The 17,424-nt window shown below is 41.0% G+C and overlaps 1 protein-coding gene across 9 annotated transcripts in view; it reads right to left on the bottom strand.

Moving 5' to 3' along the window:
• Positions 1-15,433: 15,433 nt before the first annotated feature.
• The window catches only part of tjp1b (tight junction protein 1b), a 280,697-nt gene continuing 278,706 nt past the window's right edge, over positions 15,434-17,424 (bottom strand). For all 9 annotated transcript variants that reach the window (XM_045688618.2, XM_045688620.2, XM_045688621.2 and 6 more), the window contains one exon: positions 15,434-16,920. In XM_045688618.2, the coding sequence (XP_045544574.2) occupies positions 16,826-16,920 (95 nt within the window). In that variant the 3' untranslated portion in view covers positions 15,434-16,825. The remainder of the gene's footprint in view (positions 16,921-17,424) is intronic.

The raw sequence follows: 17,424 nt of genomic DNA, 5'->3' as shown, positions 1-17,424 counted from the left end.
GAACCCGTTTACGTGTGGATTTGGCTCGGCTTGGACAAACTGGGCTGTGTGACAGCACTCATCCACGTCAACATAAAGGTTAAAATATCTCTGTTACACTGTTTCTTGTGCTGCGGGACCAAGGTGATCATTGCAGGTAAGGGCTACAGAAGCACGTTTACATGCACAGGAATAATTCGATATTAAACTGATTGACAGTAGGCAGATTATGCAATAGTTATGTGTTTTGAAGTTCACTGCTTGACTGAGGGATCTTACAGATCATTATATGTGTGGGGTACAGAGATGAGGTAGTCAATCAAAAATCAAAAGGGTTAAACAAATCAAAATATATTTGAGATTCTTCAAAGTAGCCACCCTTTGCCTTGATGACAGCTTTGCACACTCTTGGGTTTAAAGGGTGTGCAAAGGCAAATTTCATGGCAAAGGGTGGCTACTGTACTTTGAAGAATCTCAAATATGAAATATATTCTGATTTGTTTAACCCTTTGATTACTACATGTGTTATTTCATAGTTTTGATGTCTTCACTATTATTCTACAATGTAGAAAATAGTTAAAATAAAGGAAAACCCTTGAATGAGTAGGTGTGTCAACTTTTGACTGGTACTGTGTAAATGTATGTATCTATATACACACACACACACACACTTTTTTTTTTGTGCCTTATAAGGAATATGGTGCCATTTTGGACACAGTCCAAGTGATGCATTGGTTAATAATCAAATCAATAAAATCTAATTTTATTTGTCACAAATGCCGAATACAACAGGTGTAGTAGACCTTACCGTGAAATGCTGAATACAACAGGTGTAGTAGACCTTACCGTGAAATGCTTACTTACAAGCCCTTAACCAACAATGCAGTTAAGAAATAACAAAAAAAAATGTTTTATTAAGATGAATAAATATAAACTATATATACAAAATATGTAGACACCACTTCAAATTATTGGATTTTGCTATTTCAGCCACACCCGTTGCTGACAGGTGTAAAAAGTGGAGCACAAGGCCATGCAATCTCCAGGAAAACACTGACAGTAGAAAACACTGACAGCAGAATGGCCCGTACTGAAGAGCTCAGCGACTTTCAACGTGGCACCGTCATAGGATACCACCTTCCCAACAAGTCAGTTCGTCAAATTTCTGCCCTGCTAGAGCTGCCCTGGTCAACTGTAAGTGTTGTAATTGTGAAGTGGAAACTTCCGGGAGCAACAACGGCTCGGCCGCGAGGTGGTAGGCCACACAAGCACAAGAACTGTTCATCGGGAGCTTCATGAAATGGGTTTCCGTGGCCGAGTGGCCGCACCCAAGCCTAAGATCACGGTGCGCAATGCCAAGCGTCGGCTGGAGTGATGTAAAGCTTGTCGCCGTTGGACTCTGGAGCAGTGGAAACACGTTCCCTGGAGTGATGAATCACGCTTCGCCATCTGGTAGTCTGACGGACGAATCTGGGTTTGGCGGATGCCAAGAAAACGCTACCTGCCCGAATGCGTAGTTCCCACTGTAAAGTTTGGTGGAGGAGTAATAACCTCAACCCCCATCGAACACCTTTGGGATGAATTGGAACGCTGACTGTGAGCCTGGACTAATCGCCCAACATCAATGCCCGACTTCCCAAATCTTGTGGCTGAATGAAAGTCCCAGCAGCAATGTTCCAACATCTAGTGAAAATCCTTCCCAGAAGAGTGGAGGCTGTTATAGCAGCAAAGGAGGGGGGGGGGGGACCAACTCCATATTAATGCCTATGATTTTGGAATGAGATGTTCAATGAGCAGGTGTCCACATACTTTTGGTCATGTAGTGTCTATATCGCCTTCAGAAAGTATTCACACCCCTTTTCCCACAATTTGTTGTTACAGCATGAATTTAAAATGGATTTAAATATATATATATTTTTAAATGTACCGTTTAGACATAGGCAGCCCGAAGAAACACTTAGAAGACCCGCCCAAGAAACAAATCCTGACGTCTATCACCGGTACTTTTTAATTGAGGCAGACCATCACATGGATTGGGTCCAAGTCACTGCTTCATGTTTTTGACAGACCCACACAGGGTAACGTCTGACTCCATGTCGTCTTTCTAAATAAGAACCTGGAGCTGTGTCTATTAATAATCTCAGTAGGTGTCACAAGCGTCGATGAAGGGGGACCAAAAACGCAGCGGGGTAAAGTGCTCATCTTCTTTTATTATTTAAAATAAAGTGAACACTTAAACAAAAATAACAAACCGACAATACAGTTCCGTAAGGCACACAGGGTATAGAGAAAACGACCACCCACAAAGACACAGGAAAAACAGGCTGCCTAAGTATGGTTTCCAATCAGAGACAACGCAAGACACCTGCCTCTGATTGGAAGCCATACTTGGCCACACATAGAAAAAGAAACATAGAAATAGAAAACATAGAACCAAAATCCCCGAGAACCAAAAAACCTCAAAACAAACAACCCCCTGCCACGCCCTGACCAACTACAATTACAAATGACCCCTTTTACTGGTCAGGACGTGACAATAGGACTGCTGATTTAGGAACAGTTTTTAAATCATAATGCAGAAGTTTACATTTAAAGAGGGGGGGGCTGATCCCATATCAGTGCTCCTACTCTGAGTATACAGTTCATCTATACAGTTCTTTAAAAAAATTGCCTAACTATTTTTTTTTATATATCTTTAGGTGAGACTGGACTTTTGGTTTGGAACACAATGTCCACAATGTCTCCCTTTGCCTAACTATTTTTTTTAATTATCTTTAGGTGAGACTGGACTTTTGGTTTGGAACACAATGTCCACAATGTCTCCCTTTGCCTAACTATTTTTTTTTAATTATCTTTAGGTGAGACTGGACTTTTGGTTGGGAACACAATGTCCACAATGTCTCCCTTTGTTGGGTTCGCTGGAAGTTACCAACATACAGAGAAGAAGAGGCTGAGAGACGTCTTACAGAAAGGAGACCTGCTGAGTTTTGATGGAGGAAAACTTTGTACAGTTTCAGGATCGAGTTGGTGACACTTTCAGGTAGGTAGTACATAAAGTTACCGAAATCCCGGATGGAAAATCAGGAGGGAATAAGCAGGAAACCCGGAATCCTACAACCAGGATTTCTGGGAATTTTTGGTAAAGTGACCATAATTTTGCAAACCCTACCCAATTTAGATGCACTCCTCCTTCTCTCCAACCCCTGACATCTGTTATGGTTCAACAGGAAGAGGAAGTGATGGGGTAATAAACAGGTCCTCCTCCCTTAAGGTGACCTGACCTGACCTCAACCCCCTTGATGCCTAATCCAAAGCTCTCCACCTGTATCACCTACAGCACTCCCGTGACTTCCTCCCGTCCACCATCTGTCTCCTACAGTTTAATTCACTTATTGATATGCCACACCTGTCAGGTGGATGGATTATCTTGGCAATGAAAAAATGCTCACTAACAGGGATGTAAACAAATGTGTGCACAAAATTTGAGAGAAATAAGCTTTTTTTGTGCCTATGGAAAATTTCTGGGATCATTTATTTCAGCTCATGAAACATGGGGACAACACTTTACAAGTTTCGTTTTTATATTTTAGTTCAGTGTAGGTTCTCTACGATTCAAAATTCCATGACGTGTTACGTGTGCGAGTGTTGCATTTTTTTTTTTTTACACATACATGTTACTCAATAATTTCATCCAAGGTGCTAAAATAAAACTTGGTTACATTTTTGACTCTTGATGCGCTGCAAGTCCCGCCTCTCCCGTCATTGGATTTTAGGAGCATACAGTGCATTCGGAAAGTATTCAGACCCCTTGACTTTTTCCACATTTTGTTACTTTACAGCCTTATTCTAAAGTTAATTAAATTGTTTTCCCCCCCCCTCAATCTACACACAATACCCCATAATGACAAAGCAAAAACAGGTTTTTAGTTGTTTTTGTAAATGTATAAAAAAACAAACTTTTTAATATCACATTTACATTACTATTCAGACCCTTTACTCAGGACTTTGTTGGTTACAGCCTCGAGTCTTCTTGGGTATGATGCTACAAGCTTGGAACACCTGTATTTGTGGAGATTCTCCTATTCTTTTCTGCAGATCCTCAAGCGCTGGCCACTCCACCATATTTATTTATTTATTTTTATTTCACCTTTATTTAACCAGGTAGGCCAGTTGAGAACAAGTTCTCATTTACAACTGCGACCTGGCCAAGATAAAGCAAAGCAGTGCGACACAAACAACAACACAGAGTTACACATGGAATAAACAAGCGTACAGTAAACAACAAAATAGAAAAAAATAACGTCTATATTCAGTGTGTGCAAATGGTGTGAGGAGGTAAGGCAATAAATCGGCCATAGTAGCGAAGTAATTACAATTTAGCAGATTAACACTGGAGTGATAGATGTACAGATGATGATGTGCAAGTAGAAATACTGGTGTGCAAAAGAGCAGAAAAGTAAATAAAAACAATATGGGGATGAGGTAGGTAGATTGGGTGGGCTATTTACAGATGGGCTATGTACAGCTGCAGCGATCGGTTAGCTGCTCAGATAGCTGATGTTTAAAGTTAGGGAGGGAAATATAAGTCTCCAGCTTCAGCGATTTTTACAATTCGTTTCAGTCATTGGCAGCAGAGAACTGGAAGGAAAGGCGGCAAAGGACGTGTTGGCTTTGGGGATGACCAGTGAAATATACCTGCTGGAGCGCGTGCTACGGGTGGGTGTTGTTATGGTGACCAGTGAGCTGAGATAAGGTGGAGCTTTACCTAGCAGAGACTTATAGATGACCTGGAGCCAGTGGGTCTGGCGACGAATATGTAGCAAGGGCCAGCCGACTAGAGCATACAGGTCGCAGTGGTGGGTGGTATATGGGGCTTTGGTGACAAAACGGATGGCACTGCATCCAGTTTGCTGAGTAGAGTATTGGAAGCTATTTTGTAGATGACATCACCGAAGTCGAGGATCGGTAGGATAGTCAGTTTTACGAGGGTATGTTTGGCAGCGTGAGTGAAGGAGGCTTTGTTGCGAAATAGGAAGCCGATTCTAGATTTAATTTTAGATTGGAGATGTTTAATGTGAGTCTGGAAGGAGAGTTTACAGTCTAACCAGACACCTAGGTATTTGTAGTTGTCCACATATTCTAAGTGTAACAGTGTAGGTTCCGTCCCTCTCTTCGCCCCAACCTGGGCTCGAACCAGGGACCCTTGCACACATCAACAACTGACACCCCACGAAGCATCGTTACCCATCGCGCCACAAAAGCCGCGGCCCTTGCAACCCAAGGGGAAACCCTACTTCAAGTCTCAGAGCGGGTGACGTCACCGATTGAAACGCTATTAGCGCGCACCACCGCTAACTAACTAGCCATTTCACATCGGTTACATAAGTCAGAACCGTCCAGAGTAGTGATGCAAGTTGGGTGGGCGGGTGCGGGCAGCGAATGGTTGAAAAGCATGCAGTTGGTTTTACTAGCGTTTAAGAGCAGTTGGAGGCCACAGAAGGAGTGTTGTATGGCATTGAAGCTCATTTGGAGGTTCGTTAAAAGGTCAAAGTTCAAAAAGTATAAATGCTATCAAAAGTATTTTCTCAAGCAATCTAAGCTAGGGCAGTCTACACATTTGGAAGTTGTTTTCATGTTTAGTGCTTAAACAAATTAAGCTATAGAATAATTATAAGACATCTAGAGTTGCCTTCAGCAAGCACATCTAACCGCACACCTAGATCGTAACTTTACAAGTAAAGTTGTGGGGCTTGCTTTATCTCTTTAAAAGTATTTTTATGGTCGTGGACGAAGTTTAAAACATTTTACTCAAGCTGATGTCATGGCAAACAACTGTCTTCATAATGCAATGAATATGTGAAAAACAGTGTTTGTCTATACTCTGATTAAAGTGATGCATGAGAAAAAACATAAACTGCTTAAAATATACTTTCCCTGAAAAAAAATCTTGCATTTGTCCAATAGTTTTTCTCATTCATTTTAACCTAATGATGCTCTTTCAATCTTGTGTAGAGTAATGAAATACAGTCGTCTGCTGAGGAAGAATTGATTCTGCCAGATCATCCTATATAACCACTGTTTGAATTGATTCTGCCAGATCATCCTATATAACCACTGTTTGAATTGATTCTGCCATATCATCCTATATAACCACTGTTTGAATTGATTCTGCCAGATCATCCTATATAACCACTGTTTGAATTGATTCTGCCAGATCATCCTATATAACCACTGTTTGAATTGATTCTGCCAGATCATCCTATATAACCACTGTTTGAATTGATTCTGCCATATCATCCTGTACCTATATAATAACTGTTTGTCTACAGTACATGTATCGTTTCAATGCATATTTTCACAAATAGTGGGGGAACTGCGTTTTGCGTTCCCCCTCTGCTACTCCACTGCTCTTTATGTTTTCATATCATAAGAAACAGGAACTCTAGATCATTTGCATTGAAATGTCGCTGTTTGATGAGAAAATGGCCAGACTGATGTTATTAATACACTAAAAGATACATTTTTCCAGAAAGTATATTTATCCATCTTCCTAGTAGGAGAATTTCTCATCAATTCTCAGCTAATGCTGCTCACACATTATTTTCTTTGAAACTTTACTTTCATATCATTGAGAGTGGTCAGTAGCAGGCTTGGACGGTATACTGGGTATTTGGAAAAAGCCACGGAATGATTTTTCAATACTATGTAAACGTTACATTTTTAAATCTATTTAAATATTTCTAGATACTTTTTAAGTTATTACCTACAGTCAACTTGTGCAATACCTTAGATAAAGCAGATTGGGTTCTTCATTTCACAGGTGACATTATTTTAAATGATGAAGCTTACCGTAGTTCCCCCTAACAGTTGACTCAGTCATGTGTTGGTTTGTAAATAGCACAACAGGTGAGTCCATCTATTGGTGAGTCTCTGTTGTGCGGGGCACATGAGCTCATGAAGTTACACATGTATGCAACTCACTACTAAATGTTTACCATCACATTTCTTAGAATGAATTCAAAGGGCTCTGGATGAGTTATTTGTACAGCTGACATTTCCCCCCCCCCTCCCTGTGCTTCCTACAAGCGTTTTTATTAGTAGGTGTGTGGTTCAGTAGTTGTGGTTAGTGTCTAAACTACAGTTGTTGCGAGTGAAAAGTGAAAGAATTGCGAAGAGAAGTGATCGGGTGAAATATGAAGCGAGTGAACGGACACAGGAGGAAGTACAGCCCTCTCTTCTCTTCAGATACAGGTCAACTAGCCATTTTGAGTTATTTAGAACACGGGGAGGAAGCTAGTGAGCATTAAACATCTAATATGTATCATTGCAAGCGGTCCAGACCGGCGAAACATTTAGTTAGAAATTTTAACGCTAGCCGAAACAGCTAGCCGGAACAGATTGTTTACCTGTCAAGACGTTGTCTTGTTCCGGGGCGTGTTGCTAGGCAACAGTTGCTTTGGTATCCATGGCTAAAGACGTTTGTGCTATGAAACTAAATAAATACTACACTGACCCACAACATATTTGCTAGATTCATGATAGTGTTAGACAAAGCAAGGAAAGTGAACTTCAAAATGGGATGTCTTTTTTTTATTGGAATTTGCCGCTGTTGGTAAGTATTGAATTCTGCTACCCAGCTAGCAATGAGGAATCGGCCCAGAAGTGGCCCTCTTCCGGGGCCCGGAACTGATTGACTCGGCCCAGAATCAAAATGAATGACTGCCCAGAATTGGCCCAAGTACATCGGGCCCGTTTCAGTCTACCGGAATTCAGCCGACTTTGCAATCCTCTTACCAGAAGCGGCCCAATGCAAATTTAAATAAATGTATACAAAATTACCCAATTTATAGTAATTTTTATTATTACTATTATACATTCAAATTATACCCATCCACAAAAAAAAATGGTGTCGGAGGTAACACAATACACTTGATGACCATGTCAGCGTGCACGTGCCTAGCCCGCCACAGGAGTCGCTACAGCGCGATGGAACAAGGACATCCTGGCCGGTCAAACTTTCCCACTCGGACGACGCTGGGCCAATTTTGCGTCGCCTCATGGGTCTCCTGGGCACAGCCGTCACGGGTCTCGAACCAGCATCTGGAGCAACGCTGTTTGCACTGCAATGGAGGGTCTTAGACCGCTGCGCCACTCGGGAGGCTTCACCCACAAAGTTCTTAATGCTTATCAGTTGGGTTACACAAAGTATCAAACTACTACACAGGACTCCTTAAAGGATTTCATTTAAATGTTAATTGCATTTTTCTGATCACAGAAACAATGAGAAAATATAGAAAAATAAATAATGAAATGTTAATTATATAAAGCAGCCCGTGTAATCATCTGCCAGAGAATGGCCCCAATCGGCCCGAGCCCCAAGTAATACATTTGGGCCAGATAACTCACACCAGAATCGTCCCGAGCTCAATCTCCGCATCCTAGCCATAAGTAATACTGCCTAAGGCAGTATTGACGTTGGCCGAGTCTGACTCTCAGCCGAGTGCCCCGACTCTCAGCCGGAATCGGCCCAGATCCACTGTGTTAGCTTCTGACATGACTTACTGCATCTATAAAGAAAACAGTTGATGGGTTATTTAAACAGCTCTATCTATTGATTGGTAGAAGCTATTCCTAATCTGCTTTCAGATTTGAAAAGCAGAGAGGGCGTGTTGGGGGAGTGGTCAAAATGTCAATTCCGATAACCGATTTGAATAGCAGAGCAGTAGACGAAGATGTCATACCCTCCAAACCTTTTGTCAAGCTGGTGTGTTTACAGACATATTCAATCTCTCCCTATCCCAGTCTGCTGTCCCCACATGCTTTAAGATGGCCACCATTGTTCCTGTACCCAAGAAGGCAAAGATAACTGAACTAAATGACTACCGCCCCGTACCACTCACTTCTGTCATCATGAAGTGCTTTGAGAGACTAGTCAAGGATCATATCACCTCCACCTTACCGGCCACCCTAGACCCACTTCAGTTTGCATACCACCCCAACAGGTCCACAGATGATGCAATCCACATCACACTGCCCTATCCCATCTGGATAACAGGAATACCTATGTAAGAATTCTGTTCCTTGACTACAGCTCAGCATTCAACACCATAGTACCCTCCAAGCTCATCATTAAGCCTCTACCCCACCCTGTGCAATTGGGTCATGGACTTTCTGACGGGCCGCCCCCAGGTGGTGAAGGTAGGAAACAACATCTCCACCTCGCTGACCCTCAACACTGGGGTCAGCTGTTCAGTTATCTGCGTGCTCCACCCTCTCCCTGTACTCCCTGTTCACCCATGACTGCGTGGCCATGCACGCCTCCAACTCAATCATTTACATTTACATTTAAGTCATTTAGCAGACGCTCTTATCCAGAGCGACTTACAAATTGGTGCATTCACCTTATAATATCCAGTGGAACAACCACTTTACAATAGTGCATCTAAATCTTTCAAGTTTGCAGACGACACAACAGTAGTGGGCTTGATTACCAAGAACGACGAGACAGCCTACAGGGAGGAGGTGAGGGCACTCAGAATGTAGTGTCAGGAAAACAACCTCACTCAACGTCAACAAAACAAGGAGTTGATCGTGGACTTCAGGAAACAGCAGAGGGAGCAGCCCCCTATCCACATCGACGGGACAGCAGTGGAGAAGGTGGAAAGTTTTAAGTTCCTCGGCGTACACATCACGGACAAACTGAAATGGATCACCCACACAGATAGAAATGTGGCTTGTCACCCAAAAACCTGACTAACTTTTACAGATGCACAATCGAGAGCATCCTGTCAGGCTGTATCACCGCCTGGTACGGCAACTGCTCCGCCCTCAACTGCAAGGCTCTCCAGAGGGTAGTGCGGTCTGCACAACGCATCGCCGGGGGCAAACTACCTGCCCTCCAGGACACCTACAGCACCCGATGTCACAGGAAGGCCAAAAAGATCATCAAGGACAACAACCACCCGAGCCACTGCCTGTTCACCCCGTTATCATCCAGAAGGCGAGGTCAGTACAGGTGCATCAAAGCTGGGACCGAGAGATAGAAGCTGTTTTTCAATCTCAAGGCCATCAGACTGTTAAACAGCCATCACTAACTCAGAGAGGCTGCTGCCTACATGGAGACCCAATCACTGGCCACTTTAATAAATGGATCACTAGTCACTTTAAAACAATGCCACTTTAAATCATGTTTACATATCTTACATTACTAATATCATATGTATATACTGTATTTAATACCATCTATTGCACCTTGCCTATGCTGCTCGACCATCGCTCATCCATATACTTACATGTACATATTCTCATTCACCCCTTTTTAGATTTGTGCGTATTAGGTAGTTGTTGGGGAATTGTTAGATTACTTGTTAGGTATTACTGCGCTGTCGGAGCCAGAAGCACAAGCATTTCGCTACACTCGCATTAACATCTGCTAACCATGTGACCAAATAAAATGTAATTTGATTTGGAAAGAAGTCAAAATGACAGTTTATTAAAAGTTAGAGAAAATGCCTTTGATGCAGTTAGTTAAACAGCTGTATCATTTGATGGGTATAAGATATTTTTGTTCTAAGATTTATAAGCATAGAAGAAAAGGAAGATTTCATACGCTTTAACTTTTTTGTCAGTTGTTGGAAAAATGGTCAAAGTAAGCTGATTTGTGTCAAAGTTGCATTTACAGTAAATGGAATGTAGGAAGTGATGTCATAATGGGCCCTTTTAGAATGCCGAAGGAAATCCCATGAAAGTGGATGGATGTAGGAAGTGATGTCATAATGGGCCCTTTTAGAATGCCGAAGGAAATCCCATGAAAGTGGATGGATGTAGGAAGTGATGTCATAATGGGCCCTTTTAGAATGCCGAGGGAATCCCATGAAAGTGGATGGAGGACAAAGTTTAATCGTTTAAAAAGTATAAAAGATATCAAAGTTGTATAGAAGCAGCTCAATCCAGACCAGTCTACACGCTTCAAAGTTTTAACACCGTTTCTAGCTTGAACGGTGTAAGAGGAGTTTTGTAACTAGAGAAGTAGATTTCCTGAAGAAAATGTGTAGTGCTTGCTAGATTGTTTTATAGTATTTGTGGTTTTGAAATACAGTGCCTTCGGGAAGTATTCAGACCCTTTACTTTTTCCACATTTTGTTACGTTACAGCCTTATTCTAAAATTGATTAAACAGTTTTTTCCCCCTCAATCTACACACAATACCCCATAATGACATCGCAAAAACTGTTTAATACATTTTTGCTAATTTATATATTAAAAAAAAATATGAAATCACATGAAATAAGTATTCAGACCCTTTACTCACTACTTTGATGAAACACGTTTTGGCAGCGATTACAGCCCCGAGTCATCTTGAGTATGACGCAACAAGCTTGGCACACCTGTATTTGGGGAGTTTCTCCCATTCTTCTCTGTAGATCCTCTCAAGTTCTGTCAGGTTAGATGGGGAGCGTTGCTGCACAGCTATTTTCCAGTCTCACCAGAGATGTTCGATCGGGTTCACATCCGGGCTCTGGCTGGGTCACTCAAGGACATTCAGAGACTTGTCCCAAAGCCACTCCTGCATTGTCTTGGCTGTGTGCTTAGGGTCGTTGTCCTGTTGGAAGGTGAACCTTCGCCCCAGTCTGAGGTCCTGAGCGCTCTGGAGCAGGTTTTCATCAAGGACCTCTCAGTACTTTGCTCCATAAATCTTTCCCTCGATCCTGACTAGTCTCCCAGTCCCTGCCTCTGAAAAACATCCCCACAGCATGAAGCTGCCACCACCATGCTTCACCGTAGGGATGGTGCCAGGTTTCCTCCAGACGTGTTGCTTGGCATTCAGGCCAAAGAGTTCAATCTTGATTTCATCAGACAAGTAATCTTGTTTCTCATGGTCTGAGAGTCCTTTAGGTGCCTTTTGGCAAACTCCAAGCGGGCTGTCATGTGCCTTTTACTGAGAAGTGGCTTCCGTTTGGTCACTCTACCATAAAGGCCTGATTGGTGGAGTGCTGCAGAGATGGTTGTCCTTCTGGAAGGTTCTCCCATCTCTACAGAGGAACTCTGGAGCTCTGTCAGAGTGACCATCGGGTTCTTGGTCTCCTCTGATTGCTCAGTTTGGCCGGGCGGCCAGCTCCTAGAAGAGTCTTGGTGGTTCCAAACTTCTTCCATTTCAGAATGATGGAGGCCACTGTGTTCTTGTGGACCTTCAATGCTGCAGAAATGTTTTGCTACCCTTCCCCAGATCTGTGCCTCGACACAATCCTGTCTCGGAGCTCTATGCACAATTCCTTCGACCTCATGGCTTTGGTTTTTGCTCTGACATGCACTGTCAACTGTGGGACCTTTATATAGACAGGTGTGTGCCTTTCCAAATCATGTCTAATCAATTGAATTTACCACAGGTGAACTCCAATCAAGTTGTAAGTATGATAAATGGAAACAGGATGCACATGAGCTCAACTGAGTCTCATAGCAAAGGGTCTGAATACTTTTGTAAATAAGGTATTTCTGTCTAGCGTATTTTGGAAAGTTTACAATTATATATATTTTTTCCATCAGGCCTGTCATGACATTTTTATTTTACTTGCATAAAAAGTATGGAAACCTGGTTACTGACATCAGCGTAGGATGAAAACCTGAAACAAGTTTCTAGCCAGAGGGAGGGTGTTTTCTTGTTCCTCACGTCACCGTGAATCTGTGTTTGAAAATCATCTTTTGACGTCATCGGGTATAAAACTTTTTAATTTTAATTGTTTTCTACAAAATGTAAGAATACGTAATTTTCATTTATGCAGAAACTGGCTGTTGGAGATGTTGAAAATGCAGTTGAAAAGTGGTGGAATGGGCCTTTAAGCGAGACACACCTACTGCCAGATCAGTGAGGGGATTAATGCCCTGGGTGAACCAAGGTTAGTCGGGCTGCCTCCCGGATCAAAATAAGTGACGTAGGTGGAGTAATACGTAGGATTCTGTGTTTTTAAATGCAACAGATTTTTTATTTGTGATCGCTTTTGATCAAATGCTTTATGTCTTCCCAGTGAAAAGTAGTTAGCCTTTTCAAACATATACACTACCGGTCAAAAGCTTTAGAACACATACTGAAACATTTGACTATTTTCTACATTTTAGAATAATTGTAAAAATAGTAAAAACAAACTGAAATAACACATGAAATCATGTAGTAACCAAAAAAAGTGTTAAACAAATCAAAATAGATTTTAAATTTGACATTCTTCAAATAGCCACCCTTTGCCTTGATGACAGGTTTGCACACTCTTGGCATTCTCTCAACCAGCTTCATGAGGTAGTCACCTGGAATACATTTCAATTAACAGGTGTGCCTTTCCTTCTTAATGCGTTTGAGTTGTAATGTGACAAGGGGTGGGTAATACAGAAGATAGCTCCATTTGGTAAAAGACCAAGTCCATATTATGGCAAAAACAGCTCAAATAAGCAAAGAGAAATGACAGTCCATCATTACTTCATCACATGAAGGTCAGTCAATCCGGAAAATTTCAAGAACTTTTAAAGTTTCTTAAGGTGCAGTCGCCAAAACCATCAAGCGCTATGATGTAACTGGCTCTCATGAGGACCGCCACAGGAAAGGAAGACTCAGTTATCTCTATTGCAGAGGATACGTTTATTAGAGTTACCAGCCTCAGAAATTGTCGTTCATTAGAGATAACTGCACCTCAGATTGCAGCCCAAATAAATGCTTCACAGAATTCAAGTAACAGACACATCTCAACAACTGTTCTGAGGAGACTGTGTGAATCAGGCTTTCATGGTTGAATTGCTGCAAAGAAACCACTCCTAAAGGACACCAATAATAAGAAGAGACTTGCTTGGGCCAAGAAACACGAGCAATGTACATTATTAGACTGGTGGAAATCTGTCCTTTGGTCTGATGAGTCCAAATTTGAGATTTTTGATTCCAAATGCCGTGTCTTTGTGAGACACAGAGTAGGTGAACGGATGATCTCTGCATGTGTATTTCCCACCGTAAAGCATGGAGGAGGAGGATATTATAGTAAAAAAATAAAGAAAAACCCTTGAATGAGTAGCTGTGTCCAACCCCTTTGACTGGTACTGTACATGTGCTGAGTTATTATCTACATCTGTTTGAACCCATCAAAATGAAAACTATAAATAGAACATTATTCCTTTAAAACTATCTGCATGGAGGAGGAGGTGTGAGGGTGCTTTGCTGGTGACACAGTGATTTATTTAGAATTCAAGGCACACTTAACCAGCATGGCTACCACAACATTCTGCAGCGATACACCATCCCATCTGGTTTGCGCTTAGTGGGACTATCATTTGTTTTTCAACAGGACAATGACCCAACACACCTCCAGGCTGTGTAAGGGCTATTTTACCAAGAAGGAGAGTGATGGAGTGTTGCATCAGATGACCTGACCTCCACAATCCCCCAACCAAATTGAGATGATTTGGGATGAGTCGGACCACAGAGTGAAGGAAAAGCAGCCAACAAGTGCTCAGCATAAGTGGGAACTCCTTCGAGACTGTTGGAAAAGCATTCCAAGTGAAGCTGGTTGAGAGAATGCCAAGAGTGTGCAAAGCTGTCAAAGGCAAAGGGTGGCTACTTTAAAGAATCTCAAATATAAAATATGTTTTGATTTGTTTTAGACTTTTTTGGTTACTACATGATTCCATATGTGTTATTTCATAGTTTTGATGTCTTCACTATTATTCTACAATGTAGAAAATAGTAAAAAAAAGAAAAAACATTGAATGAGTAGGTGTTCTAAAACTTTGTATTTAATGTTAAATATATGTATGTTTTTGGACGATGCATCATGCTGCCTTGTTGACAACATGACCGAGCAGCGCAGATTACTGTTCCATTTGAAAAGAGCTCTCCTCCCTCACCGCTTTTTCCCGTTCACGTCATAGCCCGGTGCACCGCAGTTCAGCTTAATCAAACTCCCCTCAATAATAGTCAATGTGTTATCTTATCACGATTGAAGTCTCAAACCAAGCACTACTTTAAAAATTATTTTATTAATACAGTGGTATACTTAGAAATGTGTTGCAAAAAGGGGGGGGGGGGAGCATTGAACATAAATAAAACTAAATTGCAGCCACACTGGAAAAAAGAAAGTATTGTCAGATTGAAGCAGTGTTATCATATCAAACTAAAATAGTACGGATGTGCCCTAATAAATCGTCAATTAGTACAAAAATACATTTCAATAGAGCAGAGCGTCCAGTATCACAAATAGAGAGGGACCGCTCCTTAAAGCTTTTAAAATGTATTTCAACCGAGCACTTTTTCAATTTTTTTAAATAAGAATAAAAAATTATTTGACTGTTAAAAATGCCTTTAAATACTAGTGGTGTGTGTGTGTGTGTGTTGGTAGAAAAGTAGCATTTTATCACTGCTTAGGTCAGTTCCAAGGCTCAGGGTAAGTATAACCAGAATACAAACATAACCAATGAAATCACTCTTAGTTTTTTGTTTTTTTAATAAACATTTTTGTTTTTTTTTAACCTCTTTTATACAAAATGACAAAGATGTAAAAAAGTTAATTTAAAGCGAACCAAGGCCATATGCTAGCATTATATACAGCCACAATTTAAACGTTCTAGTGTTTTTTCGTTTGTAGGATTTCCTCTGAAACTTCAATATGCATAGCAGGAAAAGAAAAGATGACCTCTTCATCAGCCTCATATTATTGTTAATCCAAGTTCACTGATATAATGGGTTGAAAACGCAGTGAAATTCCATTTCTTTTGTTCCATTTTTATTTCTTTTTTTTTACTTCTTCCATCATTTTTAAAATCACTAAAACGTAAAGATTTGAATGTTTTTAGTTAATATGCAGATAAGGCATCACTGCTTGCAGTGTAAGATGGGACTTTTAATGTGTTTGAACTTAGTAGTAGCAGGCTTCCGGACCTGAGTCGAAACACATGCATAGATCTCTAGACAGCTGCAGGACTTTATCAAATCAAGTCAGTGACATTTTATTTATCTATGGTAAAACATTCAGTAGTTCTTCTAAACATGGACAGACCAATCAAAACGGGGACATCCCAATGCCAATACATTACCTTCAGTCTTACCGTCAAAAAAGGTATTGTGTTTTGAAATATATCTTCATAAAACGATGCCTACAGTACCAAGGTTCCTTCCATAACCCTTGACATTTCCAAAGTCCTCAGATATCCTTAAGAGCGAAACGCATGACCACAAACAACCTCACAAACAGAAAAGCTTTTGCATATACAAACTTTTCTGTTTGTGAGTGCAATACAGTAAGTTGTAAAATTTCCGTTGCAATATTCAATTAATTAAAAAAATTTATCCTCATCTTGATTTTTTTATTTTTATTTTTTTAAATGTTCCTCTGTCTTGCAACTTGCTAAAAATTTGGAAAAAAATCTTAATTAGATTATTATTCAGTCAGTCTGTGGCATTGGTCATGCATTCCAACAACAGTTCCATTTTTATTATATATTTTTGTATTTAACAGTTTAGATTTTTTGCAAGCCTTTAGTTAAAGCACCCAAAAAAAAAAAAGGGGGGGCGGGCGGGAAAAAGAGAGCACAGCACTGGGATTGGATGCTGCGTTGAGACTCCTCCCACTTCACTGGGACTCCTCCTACTTTTCCAGGGGGGCGGTCACCATAAACAACTTATCAATGTTCAATATTCAAGTTCAAGAACGTAAGAACATATTCAAGAATCAAGTTCGTACTTCATCAAGTCAAGCAGCGCTGCCTCCTGCTGCCTGGGAGGGAGACAACAGGGCGAAGTGGTCACAGCAGCAGGAGAGTCTGTGGCTGTCCCCCTGATCTAACACATTCAGTAACAGGCCAGCTGTCTCCCTCTATGTTCAGAAGTGATCGATGAGCACAGACACACAGTTGGCTCCCACCAGGTAGTTGGGGTCTCCTGGAAGAGACTTGTTCTGCCACGTCTTGGAGTCACCTGGAGCATTTAGAGAAACAAGGAACAGTTATCGGTCGGCCGGGTTAGTCCTTTGTCCTTTCTTAGTGTGTGGTTCTATTAAATTGGTTTTTGAAGGCCCAGTGTTATGTTAAGAATGACCTACAGGCTGTAAATAACAGCACATGCTGATGAGAATTTACACAAAATCACAGTATGTTGTTTTTGAGAAATATATATTTAGATGCTGTACATAAACCATCGATAGCTTAATACTTCAGAACTACTTAAAAATATTTTGTCATTTTTCCTCAACTGTTGTGCTGTGTACATATTAATCTTCTGACAAAATGTAAAACCTTAAAATGGATCAGCAATATGTTTGGTGCAACAACAACAACAAAAAAAGATCCGTTTCATAATTCCTCACATTGTAACTACTGTCAGAAATAACACAGTAAGTGAATACTGACTGTTACAAAACCACAAGAAGAAAATGCAACGTTGTGACAAACAAATGGAATGACTACAACATGAGGAACCAGG

The sequence above is a fragment of the Salmo salar genome, chromosome 10 (genome assembly GCF_965601325.2).
Source record: "Salmo salar chromosome 10, fSalSal1, whole genome shotgun sequence".
Lineage (NCBI taxonomy): Eukaryota > Metazoa > Chordata > Actinopteri > Salmoniformes > Salmonidae > Salmo > Salmo salar.
This window is presented reverse-complemented; position numbering and strand designations above follow the sequence as displayed.